Source organism: Tauraco erythrolophus, chromosome 30 (assembly GCF_009769465.1).
Source record: "Tauraco erythrolophus isolate bTauEry1 chromosome 30, bTauEry1.pri, whole genome shotgun sequence".
Classification (NCBI taxonomy): domain Eukaryota; kingdom Metazoa; phylum Chordata; class Aves; order Musophagiformes; family Musophagidae; genus Tauraco; species Tauraco erythrolophus.
Window position 1 is genome coordinate 1,320,305 of NC_141494.1, and position 14,489 is coordinate 1,334,793.

The 14,489-nt window shown below is 63.6% G+C and overlaps 2 protein-coding genes across 2 annotated transcripts; one reads left to right on the plus strand and one right to left on the minus strand.

The window, feature by feature from the left end:
* Positions 1-93: 93 nt before the first annotated feature.
* Positions 94-8,262, minus strand: UBE2Q1 (ubiquitin conjugating enzyme E2 Q1). Its single transcript, XM_086628331.1, has 13 exons — positions 8,186-8,262; positions 7,172-7,276; positions 6,768-6,872; positions 6,364-6,414; positions 4,516-4,656; positions 3,730-3,814; positions 3,220-3,280; positions 2,587-2,677; positions 1,976-2,034; positions 1,664-1,712; positions 1,309-1,404; positions 914-980; positions 94-519 (listed from the first exon to the last, which is right to left on the minus strand). The coding sequence occupies exons 3-13, from the start codon at positions 6,795-6,797 to the stop codon at positions 488-490; spliced, it is 762 nt and encodes a 253-aa protein (XP_086484457.1). The 5' UTR covers positions 6,798-6,872; positions 7,172-7,276; positions 8,186-8,262; the 3' UTR covers positions 94-487.
* A 1,025-nt stretch (positions 8,263-9,287) lies between these two features.
* On the plus strand, positions 9,288-12,929 carry CHRNB2 (cholinergic receptor nicotinic beta 2 subunit). Its single transcript, XM_086628457.1, has 6 exons — positions 9,288-9,330; positions 9,879-10,024; positions 10,125-10,169; positions 10,638-10,747; positions 10,868-11,828; positions 12,759-12,929. The coding sequence occupies exons 1-6, from the start codon at positions 9,288-9,290 to the stop codon at positions 12,927-12,929; spliced, it is 1,476 nt and encodes a 491-aa protein (XP_086484583.1).
* Positions 12,930-14,489: the final 1,560 nt, after the last annotated feature.

The following is a 14,489-nucleotide window of genomic DNA, read 5'->3' on the forward strand; positions in this document are numbered from 1 at the left end:
GGGCTTTGCTCGCTGCCGCTGCCAGCACAGCGCACGATCCACCCAGCAGCAGCTTCGAAAAAAAAAAAATCAAATATTAATCAGACTAGCATCTTCAAATTAACAAACTGTAATTTTTCTCCAAAGATACATTTTCCATACACATCCATCATACACTGTAACAAAAAAAAGCAGTGTACATGAAATAAGAAAATAAATTAAATCCATAGCATAGGTAAGGAGGACGCTCTAGACTGGAGTAGAGTTGAAAGTTTCCAGCAATACAAGAGGCTCAAAAGTTTGTTTTAACAAGAATGTCTGCTAGCAAGGGTCCAGCGAGTGTTTTAGGTCAGTCCAACTGCTTAAACAGTTTTATTTAGAGTTTTTAACAGCCATTATTGTCCTGCAACAGGCAGAGCTAGTACATCCTGGGAGAAAGCCGAGAGGCATCGTTACGATCCAAGTAGAGCATCCAGAAGATAATCAGACTGGTCCTGCAGCATCCGTGCTAGCCGTCCTCCTTGGGCGGTGTGTACCAGCCTGGAACGAGAGGGATCCGTGAGGGGCGAGGCTGCGCAGGGAACGCCAATCTACCTGGAAATTTTCTGCCTGGAAAAGCTGCTGGAAGCAGCAGTGCAAACACACCAAGTCCCATGGAGAACAGCCGTGTCTCCCAGGTCACTGGGAGGCTCTCGCTCTCCGGGTTGCTTCCCAACCCGGACAGTGCCATGTGTCTCTAGTGACAGCAGAAGGTGCCCAGCGCTGAGCAGTGGGGCAGGGCAGAGGGACGCTGCAGCCACGCGCTCTGCTGCCATCTCACCCAGGTCATCTCTGCCCTCGGGGCAGAAAAAACTCAAGCAGCTCGCTGGGATGCTTGGCCTAAGGGAGCCCGGACTCGGAAGGGGAAAGGCAGGTCCTTTCCCTCAGCCCTTACCATTCTTCTCGTGGATCTGAACCAGGGACTTGTAGGACTGCTGCGCTCTTGTCAGGCTGTACTGGTTCTGCAAGGGAAGCCGGGGCAGCCGTCAGTCCAGCCAGAACCTGGCATGAGCCATTACAGGTTGCCCAGAGAAGCTGTGGCTGCCCCATCCCTGGCAGTGTTCCAGGCCAGGGTGGATGAGGCTTTGGGCAACCTGGTGTAGCGGAGGGTGTCCCTGCCCATGGCAGGGGGTTGGAACTGGATGGTCTTTGAGGTCCCTTCCAACCCAAACTATGACCCCACATGCCTTCCCGACACAAACTGCGCTGCCACAGAGCCAGCTGTCCGCTCATCCGCCTCCATCCCGCTACCCACCGCTGCCCGAGCTCCCTTGGCCGCCCGGGCCCCACCTTATTGGCTCCAAACTGGACTCGAGCTTTTCCTTTCACCAGAGTCGCGCTGATCTGCATAATCACCGACTCGATGGAGTAGGCGCTGCTCCAGCCCTGCGGGACAGAGCGAAACACGGCTGAGGCCAGCGTGGACGGGACCCCCACCCAGGGGCTGTGCTTCCCCCAGCAAAGAAGGGGCCTTCCTGAGCCTGGCACAGGCAAAGCCATGCCAGGCAGCTGCCAGCCAGGGGTACAAGGAGGATTCAGCTGCCAGCAGGCCCCAAGCAGCAGGAATACAAAGCGTGGCAGACAGCAGCAGCTCCCCAAGACCACGCTGGCAGCTTTCGAGCCCCACATAGCAGCTGGTACCCACCTGTTTTGTAAGTAGCTCCATGCAGATGGCACCGCCACCCAGAACATACCTTGGGGAAGGAATTGGGCAAAGTTATGTCAGAGACAAACGCAGCCTCACCCACCCGCTGCTCCAGTTTTCTCAGAGTAGGTCTCAGATGGAAAAAAAAAAAAAAAAGAAATCCACCACCCCTGTCTATGCTTCTCGGCAGCGCTACTGCAAACTGGTTAGCAGGGAGATGACAGGACTGCCCAGTGCTGGGTAAACTCTTAGTGAAAACTGCCGTGGGAAACAGTGCTGGACACCTCAGTGAGCAGAGACAGGCAAACTTACCCCCCCGACAGCACCGGGGACACGACCCTCACGAACGGCGGATCAAAAGGAAAGTTATCCTGAAGGAGAGAAGGGAAGCAAAGCCATTGAGAGATTCATTCACCTCTGCTCTGGAGACAGGCTGGGAGAGTTGGGGCTGTTCAGCCTGGAGAAGAGAAGGCTCCGGGGAGACCTTCCAGCACCTCCCAGTGCCTAAAGGGGCTACAGGAAAGCTGGAGAGGGGCTTTGGACACGGGCATGGAGTGACAGGACATGGGGCGATGGCTTTGAACTGAAAGAGGGGAGATTTCAAGGAGATACAAGGAAGAAATTCTTCCCTCTGAGGGTGGTGAGGCACTGGCACAGGTTGCCCAGAGAAGCTGTGGCTGCCCCATCCCTGAAAGTGTTCAGGGCCAGGTTGGATGAGGCTTGGAGCAACCTGGTGTAGTGGAGGGTGTCCCTGCCCATGGAAGGGGGTTGGAACTGGATGCTCTTTGAGGTCCCTTCCAACCCAAACCATTCCATGATTCTATGTCTTCTCGCACAGAGAGACTCTATGTGACTCACCGAGGCGGGTGTACCTCGGGGAGGGGGAATTAAGGGAAGTTAATTCCTTAAAGTTAATTCCTTACTTTAAAGGAGAAGTTTAGGAGGATGAAATCTGTTCCTTCTTTCTCTTTGAGGATCTGGAGATCGTTGTGCAAAGCGCTATCCTCGTCAACCCTGCCGAGGGAAAAACACGGAGGGTCAGAGTCGGGGTCGTGCACCTCAAGTCAGCCGCGCTCGCTGCCGCCAAGCCCCAGGGCTACCGTACCTGCACACCCGGGCTGCCACGTGGGCCCTCGGGTGCCCACCCCGAGGGCAGTGACAGCACGGGCTGCCAGCTTTCTGCTCCCGGTTTGCAGAGGAGACCATCACACCCTTTTTGCATGCTGCCAGCTTAAAAATAAAGACTGCCTGGCCCAAGGAAAAGGCAGCACTGGTGTCTGGAGGGTGTGAAAGCTTGGGGTTTTGTCTGATGCACCTCTTCCAGGACTCTAGGAAGAGCAGACAAACTTGCAGAGCCCTCAGATGAGATAATCTTTCTCTGGAGATGTCATCTCCTTTCTGGTGTGGAGACAGCAAGCAAGCTGCCCGAGAGAGGCTAACCCAAGCTCTGCCAGGTACTCCCCTGCCCTGCTCACTTCCCCTCTCGCTCACGGGGACCTTTTGGTCCCACCACCAAGATTCACCACAGTTGCACGATCCCAAGCTATGCCACCTACTTCAGGAGTTTGACGTTCCAATCGTACAGGCTGTCGTTCACTAGTTCAACTGCATAGTATCCTGCAAGGCAGAGAAGAGGTGTGTCACTATGGGGGGAGACTGAAGAGGGGGGTCGAGCCACTACCCAGATTTCAAATCCCCTTGGCCCTGCAGCACACCCTCAGCCTGGCACAGACCCCCCTGAAAAGCAGCGCTCATCCAGAAGGACCATCCTGAGATCCAGTTTTCCTATGACTGCTCTTTCCCCGAGTCCTCGGTGTTCCTACGAGCGCCATCACCCTCAAAGCCAGATAATCCCCCCACCCACATCGTGTTCCTCACTTCCATCCAGCACTGGCAGGGAACAGAGACGGTGACAGAGCCACAGCCACCAAAGGCTGGAGATTCTCTCCCCAGCTGAGCAGAGAACAGCTCTAAGGCCCATTCGGTACCACCCAGAACGACAAGGAAAACCCCGGCACAATCGGCGGAGCAGCAGCCCCCCTCCTCGAGCTCCCCACAGTACTCACCGCCCTTGAAACTTGGTGATCGGTAAATATCCCTGAGCTCCTTCATTAGCCGGTCAGTGGCCTGCACAGACCCAGACACTGCACCCTACAAGGCATGTGGGAGGAGGGAAGTTGCATCGTTACGCTGCACCCACCACGGCTGCCGCTCTACCACCACCCAACACCCACACTAGAGCTCCCATCCGGCCTCTAACCCACACCTTGCCGTGTCCCCACCTCTCAGTCTTCCCCTTTCCCCCAACAGCCACTTCCTTTGTCCCAAATACGGCACCCCAGGCTGCACAGCTGCAGCAGAAACACCCCCGGACCCTCTCAACCGCATCAGAAGCTCAGCCCGGGAGTAGAAAAGCACAACCCACCAGTCACCTCGTAGAATCACAGAATGGTTCAGGTTGGAAGGGACCTCAAAGATCATCCAGTTCCAACCCCCCCGCCATGGGCAGGGACACCCTCCACTACACCAGGTTGCTCCAAGCCTCATCCAACCTGGTCTCCACGGCCCCAAGTGAGCGGCAGCTCCTGGGAGCGGAGGGGAGCCCTGGATCTCAGGGCAGGAAGGCTGCCCCATGCAGCACCCGCTCCTCGGGGGCACCTGAGGCCCACCCTGCCCTGCGCTGCAGAGGCCCTGCACAGAACTCTGCTCCAGCCACGCCAGCCCCTGAGAGCCACTGCTGTACCTTCGGCCAGGGACGACCCCTTTGATTTAGGGCGAGCAGGTGCCTCCATCGCTCTCGCCCTTGGGTCCCTCCGCTTCCCCAACCCGCCCGCCTGCCGGGTGACACGTACATTTAAGTAATCTTGCCTCTGGTTCTTTTTTATTTTCTCTAAAATGGCCAGGTTTTCCTTCCCAATGCCTTCATCCTCTGTCCTCTTCCCATCCGCTGGCTCTTCCTCTTTCATTTCATAGTGGTCCAAGTCCTCTGTGTCCTGGGAAAGGGAGAGGAGAGCTAGTAGGAGACGTGCCTTCGCTCCTCCCTGCTCCGAGTTCTGCAGGCAGAAGCTGCCCTGAACCAGGAAGGATTCCTGGTGCAACTCTCCCTCCCCAGGAAGTCCCAAACCCTGATCCGAGGCACAAACAAGGCGGAAGACACAAGGCCAAGGCATGCTCAGTGAAGAATTTTCAGGCACTGGGCCTCAGCTGCCCTCTCACAGCAAAGTCAGCAGGCAGAGTGGCACACTTCCCTTTCCAGAACTAAACTGGGCCCACACAAGCTCTTTGTTCACTGGATTCTTCCCTGCCAAGTCTCACGGCTCTCTATAATTAGCCATTAATCCTACGAATGCTCCTCAACGAGCTCCTCCTCTTCTCCCCTAACCCTGGCAGAAGCTCTGCCCCTCATCCCTCTCCACAACACCACTTGTCAGGCTGAAGCATGCAAGACCCCGATGTTGTTAACCAGTAAAAACCAGTCGCAGTGATCAGGGGCCACGGCAGAGATGTCTCTCCCCCGCACAGGGGTTGCCTGCACACGGCTGTGGGCACGCAACGCTCCAGCACCGGTGTTAAATCCTCTGAACAAGTGTTTCCTTCAGCCTCTCCAGGCTGGCTGCTGCTATTCTGGATGAGCAGCATTTTTGGAAGGGCTTTGACATTTTTAGACTGTCACACAGGAAAATAGATCCTCCTAGAAAATCCCTCGAGTGGATTAACCTGCATAACGCCTCTCTGCACCAGGGCGCTGCTCTGCTCTTCTGACACAGCCCAACAGATCCCAGCGCCCAGCGAGGGACCTTCGCTCCGCGCCAGAGCGGTGGCCCTGCACGATGGAAGCACGAGGGGGAACGCTCAGCTCCCGAGGATTTCTCTTCCAGCCCACAGGAGCACGAGGACTCGCACACCACGAAGCGGCACGTCCGCAGAGACGCGAGGTTACGGTGGTACCGGTTGAAGCCTCCTCGTTTTCTCCAGGGACCCTGGCAAAGGCCAGCCTTGATTCACCAAGCTATCAACTTTGCCAAAACCCCAGTGACTGCCAGGCGTGCTGCTGCTCGGTGACCTGCCCCCGGGTTCTGCAGCGCTGCTGCCTCGGTGCCCGCGCCTCTCACACCCCGGGAGAAGCGCGCAAGGCGCCGCTAAACGTCACCATGGAGATCCAAGATTATTCCACCCACTCCCAGAGATCTCTCAACCACCAACCAAACAGCCGAAGCCCGGGGGTTTTGCAGGATGATGTTCTCAGCCTGCAGTGAAGTATGGCTGCCTCTGCCAGCGAGCTCGCTTGGGCACTCGGCCGTCCTACCTAATCCTCTCTGCGGGAGTCCCGCTTCCACGGTGTGATTTCCCTGCCAGCCCAGGAATCCCATCACTTGTGAGGAAATGCCAGGCTCTAGAGCACAGCAGTGTCAGCCGAGAGAGGAACCGTCCGAGGGGCTCCGCTCTCGGCTTGCCTGCATGCTGCTGCGGTCCCCCGCGGTGTGTGAACACATCACTGCCGTCCCCGGCTCAGGACCCAGCTCTCCAGCAGCAAAACGTTGGGAACGATCTAGCTTTTGGGCCAAGCAGTGGGCTCCTCCCCATCTGGCCTCCACCAGCTTCTCCCAGAAACGCTGCCTGTGCCCTCACACCTTTCGGTGGGCAGCTCCCTGCGCTCAGCTCTCCAGTGTTACTTTTCCGCCCAGCGAAGCGGCACTTACCTCTGGCATCTCTTCGTCTTCCTCCTCAGAGGACACCTCCTCCTGTGTGCTCTGGGGGGGCAAAAGCACAGAGACAAAGATGGCACCATCGGCTTCTCGAGGCAACATTCTCCTGCCTTCCCAGCTACTTCTTCAGGCAAGGTTAAACAGGGATTTACAAGCAGAACCAAGTTAACAGCAGAGCGAAGCCAAGAACCTTTATAGGAAACTCCACTGGAGCAGCCCAACAGCACTGAGGCCCAATAGAGCAGGTTGGCATCACCCAGGACAGCGATCCACCCCAGGGACAGGAGATCAACCCCTCACCTGCTGTGTCCCCCCTTCGGGGTCAGGAAGCCTCAGTCTCTAAGGAAAACTCCAGGGAACTCGTGTTATGAGCTCAGAGCTCCTCCCGAGTCACCCACCTGTTCCGCTGGCAGAGGCTGGTCCAACATTTCAACGTCTGGGTGTTGGGGGAGGTTGTAGAGTTTGCACAGGTCGGAGATGATTCGCTTCAGGTGCTGCAAAAGCTGCCCGGAGAGCAGACAACCGTCAGGCAGGCGCAGAAACACCCGGCTCTCCTCAACACCACGACACTTTCCCTCGCAAGCGATGGCCCAGCAGCCGCTCCATCCCGCTCCGAGCAGGGGAAAAAAATCCCACCATAGCATCACACCCAAAAAAGAGACGTCAGAGCTGCTCATCCCAAATTTTCTGAACCCTTCTGAGACCAGACACACCCCCAGCTCAGGCAGCTGGAGGGATTTACCCTCCCGAAGCAGCCAGCCTCTGCCCGCCCCTCCCCTGTCCCCAGCCAGTGCCCCCTCACCAGTGTATTTCCTTTCCTGACTTCCACCAGCCTCTCCAGGATAGCTGCCAGGTTCGGATCGTCCGACTCCACAGACCATATTGGGGGAACAGCTGGGTAAGACTCCTGGGGAGGAGGAGAAGGTGGTGTTTGAGCCATCACAAACATCTCTGTCCCACCAAGGCAGCCAGCACGGAACAGACCAGCGGTTCGGGAGGACACAGAGGGCGTTTCGGCACGCACAGCAGCACCCACGCAGGGCTGGAGGCCAAGCTGGCACCTTTAGCCCAGGGCAAAGCTGCTGCCAGGGCATAAAAACACTTTTTCGAGTCACCCCTCTGGAAAATCCCACCCAGTGACCACACTGGGGCTGTCCACACTTTGCTGCTCCGTATCTGGAGCCACGACACCAGCTGTGCCCTGCTGTGCAAGGCAGGATCTGCACCCCACTGCAAACCGACCGGAACTGGGATCCCCCAAAAACACCCCAGGGATCCCCTAAACCCTAGGGAGCCCCCAAAACCGCCAGGGATGCCCCCAAACCCCAGAGGAGGATGAGCCAGAGCAGACACGAAGAACCCCACTCTGGTGCCACAGGTGCCCCCTCCTTCAGCCATCACCGCTCAGAGCCACCTGGCAACTACACCCTCTCCCAAAAAAACAGGGAAAGCATGGAAAAGGATGGCACGGCCTTGTACGGGATGGTGACAGCACCCTGTGCCCCCCCAAGTGCCCCCAGGCTGGCGGGCGATGGCTCCCAGATACATCCCGCCGGGAGACGCTTCCCGGTGGGGCTCGGGGGCTGCGCAGGGGCCCCGGGAAGGCGGGGTCCGGCGGCTGAGCCGCGTCCCGGGGGCGGCAGCGCCGAGCCGGGCCCGGCCGGGCCGGTCCCCAACCCCCGTAACGGCGCCGGGCCCCCCCGCCCAACGGCCGGCAGCCCCGGCCGGTGCCCGAGGCGGCTCGGAGCGGCCCCGCGGCTCCAGGGCCGACCCCCCCGGGCCGGGCCCCCCCAGCCGGCCCGGCCCCGGGCCTCACCGTGATGTTGCAGTGGATGCGGACGGGCCCCGGCGGCGGCCCCCGGGAGTCGGAGGCACCGGCGCGGGCCCCGGCCCCCGGGACGAACTCGCAGCTGATCTCGTCGGGGCAGGCGCTGCCGATGCGGAACCGCTCGTGGCCCCGGTGGAAGATGGACTCGAGCAGCCGCAGCTCCCGCCTCAGGAGCCGCCCGGCGGGGCCGCCGCCACCTCGGTCCCGCTCCGCCCGGGCCCCCCCCCCGCCGCCGCCTGCGACCCCCGCCGCCTCCTCCGCCCCCGCCCGCTGCATCTTCCCATGGAGGGACCCGCTCCGCCGCCGCCGCCGCCGCCGCAGCCCCCCGGAGCCGGCCCAAGATGGCGGCGGGACGGCCCCGCTCTCCGGAAGTGACCCCTCCCGCCGCCAGCGGAACGGGCCGGGCCGCAACCGCCGGAAGCGCTCGCGCCGAGCCGGAAGTGGCGGCGGGGAGTGAAGGGGCGGGGCTTAGCCCCTCCCTCTCGCCCCGCCCCTGGGCGGGAGGGGTCACGTGGGGGGGGCACCGGCGCGGGGGGGGGACACCGGGAGGGCGGGGGCACCGGCGGAGGGAGACACCGGCAGGGGAGGGGGGGGGCACCGGCGGGGGGGTCCGTGCTGCCTGGGGTGGCCCGGGGGTCCCTACGGTCCGGGGGGGTCCTGGGGGCCTGAGACCCCTCCCCGGTGTGCGGCGGGACCGGGAGGGGCCTCCGGGAGCGGCCCCTCCCCCCGCCATCCGCCCTCTCCCCCCCGGTTCCCGCCCCGGGGCTCTCCCTCCCCGCTGGGACGGCGCAGGGACCGGGGGCCGGACCCCGGTGGAGCGGAGGGTCGGGGCAGACCGGCCCCGCCCCCGCGCTGCCCGCCCGGTGTCCCCGGGGCGGAGGCAGGGGCGGCCCCGCGGCCGCTGACGGCGGCGGTGACGGCGGCGGAGCGGGGAGCGCGGGGCGGCCCCGGCGCAGCGCCCGGCACCGCCTCCCGCCCGGGGCCGCCCCGCCCGGGCCGCCGCCGCCGCCGCCGCCGGCTCCAGCACCGCGGAGAGCGCGGGCAGCACCGGGGACAGCGCCCGGTACCGGCCGCGGGACGCGCCGCCCCCATGGCGCTGCTGCGCGTCCTCTGCCTCCTCGCCGCCCTCCGCCGTGAGTGCCGGGGGCGGGGGGGGGGGGCGGGGGGGGCACCGCACCGGGCCCCGGGGCTGCGCCTGTTGCACAGCACCGTCCGGCGCCGCCTCGGTACCGGCGCCGCACAGACCCGACGTGGAGCCGGTACCGGCCCCGTTGCCCCGGGGGCGCTTCCCGCCCGGCCGCCCGGGGCTTTTTGCGGCCCCCGCGGCACACGCCGGGCCCGGGGGCTTCGGCTGCCCGAACCGCTTCGCCGGGGCGGTACCGGGGGTGGGCAGGGGGCGGGGGGGCGCAGGGACGGGCAGAGCGGGGCATGTAGCGAGGCAGCACCGGGCACCGGGCCCTGCCCACCCCACCTGGAGCTGCTCCCTCCCAGGCACCGCAGCCCCCCAGTTCCCCCCCTCTCCCGGTCCCCCCCGCCCTGAGAGCAGCCCGTGCCCGCCCGTGGCACCCACACCCCTGCCCTCGAGCCCCGGGGTGGGCACCGGCTCAGCCCCGAGGGGGGCCCGGGTCCTTCCGGGGGGGCCCCGCCGTGGCGCGGGGCTCAGCCTCCCGTTGCGCCCCAGGGAGCCTGGGCACGGACACGGAGGAGCGGCTGGTGGAGTATCTGCTGGACCCCGCACGCTACAACAAGCTGATCCGGCCGGCGACCAACGGCTCCCAACTGGTGACCGTGCAGCTGATGGTGTCGCTGGCGCAGCTCATCAGTGTGGTGAGTTGGCGGGGGCTCTGCTTCCCCCTGCCCTGGCAAACGGAGGGGCACCCTGCAGCCCCCCTGGCACCCTGAGTAACCGGCCCCGCTCTCTTCGCAGCACGAGCGGGAGCAGATCATGACCACCAACGTCTGGCTGACCCAGGTGGGAGCCCTGGACTCCGCCACGGCCCCGGGGTCCCTGTGCCCACTCTGTCCTGGGCACCCCCCTGCACCGTGCCCCACGACCCCCTGTGTCCTCCCTGTCCTGGGGATCCCCCCCATACCCTGCCCCACGACCCCTGTGTCCACCCTGTTCTAGGGACCCCCCGTGTCCACCCTGTCCTGGGGACCCCCCCTGCACCCTGCTCCAGAACCCCCATGTCCTCCCTGTCCTGGGGACCCCCCTGCCCCCAGACCCCCTGTGTCCACCCTGTCCTGGGGACCCCCCTGCACCCTGCCCCAGGCTCCCCCATACACCCTTTGTGGAACTCCCCTGTTCACCCTAGCCCGGGAACCCCCTCTCCTGGGTCTCTTCTGTGTGGGACCCCCATGTCCACCATGCCCTGACCCCCCCGTGCCCCACGTCCTCCCCCACCCACAGCCGGGCTGGGCTGAGCCTGCGTGTCCGCAGGAGTGGGAGGACTACCGCCTCACCTGGAAGCCGGAGGACTTTGACAACATGAAGAAGGTCCGCCTGCCCTCCAAGCACATCTGGCTGCCCGATGTGGTGCTCTACAACAAGTAGGTGTTTGGGCTCTTTTTTTTTGGGGGGGGGGAGAGGGCCACACGTGCTCCAACCCCATCCAGGGCTCCGGGCGGTGGTGGGGCAGGGCCGGGGCTGACCGCGTCCCTTCACCGCAGCGCCGATGGGATGTACGAGGTCTCCTTCTACTCCAACGCGGTGATCTCCTACGATGGCAGCATCTTCTGGCTGCCGCCGGCCATCTACAAGAGCGCCTGCAAGATCGAGGTGAAGCACTTCCCCTTCGACCAGCAGAACTGCACCATGAAGTTCCGCTCCTGGACCTACGACCGCACTGAGATCGACCTGGTGCTGAAGAGCGAGGTGGCCAGCCTGGATGACTTCACACCCAGCGGCGAGTGGGACATCGTGGCGCTGCCAGGACGGCGCAACGAGAACCCTGACGACTCCACCTACGTGGACATCACCTACGACTTCATCATCCGGCGCAAGCCACTCTTCTATACCATCAACCTCATCATCCCCTGCATCCTCATCACCTCCCTGGCCATCCTCGTCTTCTACCTCCCATCCGACTGCGGCGAGAAGATGACGCTCTGCATCTCTGTCCTCCTCGCCCTCACCGTCTTCCTGCTGCTTATCTCCAAGATCGTGCCGCCCACCTCACTGGACGTGCCGCTGGTGGGCAAGTACCTCATGTTCACCATGGTGCTGGTGACCTTCTCCATCGTCACCAGCGTCTGCGTCCTCAACGTGCACCACCGCTCGCCCACCACGCACACCATGCCGCCCTGGGTCCGCACCCTCTTCCTCCGCAAGCTTCCGGCGCTGCTCTTCATGAAGCAGCCACAGCAGAACTGCGCCCGCCAGCGCTTGCGCCAGCGCCGGCACACCCAGGAGCGTGCCGCCACCGCCACCCTCTTCCTCCGGGCCGGTGCCCGCGCTTGCGCCTGCTATGCCAATCCCACCGCCGCCAAGGCCGAGGGGCTCAACGGCTACCGGGAGCGGCAGGGACAGGCGCCGGCCCCCGCAGCCGGTTGCGCTTGCGGGCTGGAGGAGGCGGTGGACGGCGTGCGCTTCATCGCCGACCACATGCGCAGCGAGGACGATGACCAGAGCGTGAGTCGGGGCAGGCAGAGGCTGCGGGGGGTGGGCAGGAGATGTGGGGTACGGGCAGATCTGTGGGGTGCAGGCAGGGCTGTGGGAGGTGGGCAGGAGATGTGGGGTACGGGCAGATCTGTGGGGTACAGGCAGATCTGTGGGGTGCAGGCAGGGCTGTGGGAGGTGGGCAGGAGATGCAGGGTACGGGCAGATCTGTGGGGTGAAAGCAGGGCTGTGGGAAGTGGGCAGGAGATGTGGGGTACAGGCAGATCTGTGGGGTACAGGCAGATCTGTGGGGTGAAAGCAGGGCTGTGGGAAGTGGGCAGGAGATGTGGGGTACAGGCAGATCTGTGGGGTACGGGCAGATCTGTGGGGTGCGGGCAGGGCTGTGGAAGGTGGGCAGGAGATGCGGGGTACGGGCAGGTCTGTGGGGTGAAGGCAGGGCTGTGTGGGGTGGGCAGGGCTGGAAGACGCCGAGCGGGTGCTGGTGCACAGTAGCACTGCAGGAGCACCAAGGGGGTCCCTGCCTGGCTCCGTGCCCGGGGACTCTCTGTAGCCCCTGCTGGGGCAGGGGGCCTGGTCCCAGCCTGAAGCAGTTGCTCTGGAAGCCCAGGAGGCTCCCAGGAGTCCTGACCCGGCAAAGCACCGTGAGGCTGCAGATTTTGGCAGAGCCAGCCCCGGACAGGGCTTCGGGGACGCTGCCCACCCCCCCCCAGCTCTGTTCACCAGGGAGATGAGTTTCCCAGGCTCAGCAGCACGGGTGGCATCGCGGGGAGCAAGCCCTGCAGAGCCCGTGGTGGGCTGGCAGGCGGCCCCGGGAGCTGCGGTGCTGAGGGAGCAGATTTGGGGCTCTGTGGAGCTGCTGAGCTCCCAGTCCAGTGGCACAGGCAGCACCAGATAACACTGGAGGTGCTGGCCTGATCCCGTATCTCTCGCGGCCCCACGCAGGTGAGCGAGGACTGGAAGTACGTGGCCATGGTCATCGACCGCCTCTTCTTGTGGATCTTCGTCTTCGTCTGCGTCTTCGGCACCGTCGGCATGTTCCTCCAGCCCCTCTTCCAGAACTACGCCACCAACTCCCTGCTGCAGCTCGGCCAGGGCACCCCCACCTCCAAGTAGCGCTGGGGCACCCACCCGCCCTCCTCACTGGCCCCGGGGACAGCGCGGGACCGTGGGCTCTGTGCCCCCTCCCCACCGCTGAGCCGGGGGCCAGCTCGGTCCTGGGGCTGGCGAGCCGGGTGCTGGGCTCCGGGCAGCCCCTGCAAACCAATAAATACTCACACAGGACGGGGCTGGTTCATTTAGTGTCGTTTTATCCCGCACCACTCCCCGTGGGCAGGAGGGAGCGGGATGTGGCCGGGGCACTGGGGGGGCTCCGGCTCCCCGTGCCCAAGGTGAGAAGCCAGGGAGGAATTGGTTCTCCGAGAGGAAAATCCCAATTGCTGAGGGAGGGAGCACAGCGGCGTGAAACCAGCCCCGCAGGGATGTGCCCTGGCTCCCTCCCATGCTCCTGGGAGCACCAGTGGCTCACCCGCATCTCCTCCCACCGCTGAAGGGCTGTGTGGGGCCAGGGGCTGGCACCCCAGCCCCTGTGCCAGCCCTGGGGCTCCCGGGAGCCGGGCAGAGCCGCGCCGATGCGGCAGGAGCGGAGGGATGGGGAGGAGGATGGAGCTGCTCTGCTCTGGCTCCTTGAGGTCGAGCACACGTACCAGGCAGGAGGTGGCTATTTTTAGGTCCTACCTGCAGGCAGGGCCAGGGCAGCGAGTGCCAGGGGCTGCGCCGCACTCTGGCAGTGCCACTGTCCCCTGGGAAACTCCAGGCTTGGTGCGTTGGAGCCGAGAGACAAATTACGGAAGGAGAAGGAAAAGACAAATCAATGGCGACTCGAGCTGGTGGCAGCCAGGCCCTGGCACGGGTCACACTGGGCTGGCAGCGGGGGCAGCTCTTCCCTCCCTGGCAGGAACTGGCCTCAGAGGGGAAAACTGAAATGGAGCGTTTGCTATAAATACCACTAATCCTCCGTGCCGGGGAGAGCGCGGCGCAGACAGGGGCCGGTGGCACGCGGTGCCGGCCGACGCCGCGTGCTAGAAATTTAAATCCCAGCGCTTCGCCCAGCCAGAGAAATCCCGGGCTGCTCCGACTGATGCTCCCGGACCTCCTCTCGGGGAGCTCTGCCCCTAAAGCAGCACCCTGCCAGCCCCGCGCCACGGGCTTGCCCCACCTCGGCGGCCCCTCTGCTGTCGCTGCAGCCCCACAAGAGTGCAGGATGGGGGGTCCTGGCACACCCCAGTGCCAGGAGTCCCTGAAGAGCAGGAGGGTGTGGGGAGCAGAGCCAGAGTCCCCATACCCCCAGGCACAATACTCGGAGCAGCTGGCAGCATGATGAGGGTGCCACCGTCAGCAAAGGAGCCCCCAGTCCCATCCTCGTGCCATCGCTGCTATTAGAGCCCCGCTCCAGGCGCCGGGCAGAGCGACATGCCAGGGCTGTGGTCACCACTCACAGCCAAGTGCCACGGGGCAGCTGGGCACAGGGAGAGTCACCCCGGGCAAAGCTGGCACGAGGTGTGTGTCGGGAAGGGGCTGCTCTACATCTGATAAACTCGCTGTTGGTCTTGTCACCTCCTACCAGCATGTCTGGCAGGTGGCTGAGCTCGGCCACAACATGGCCCGCAGCCACCA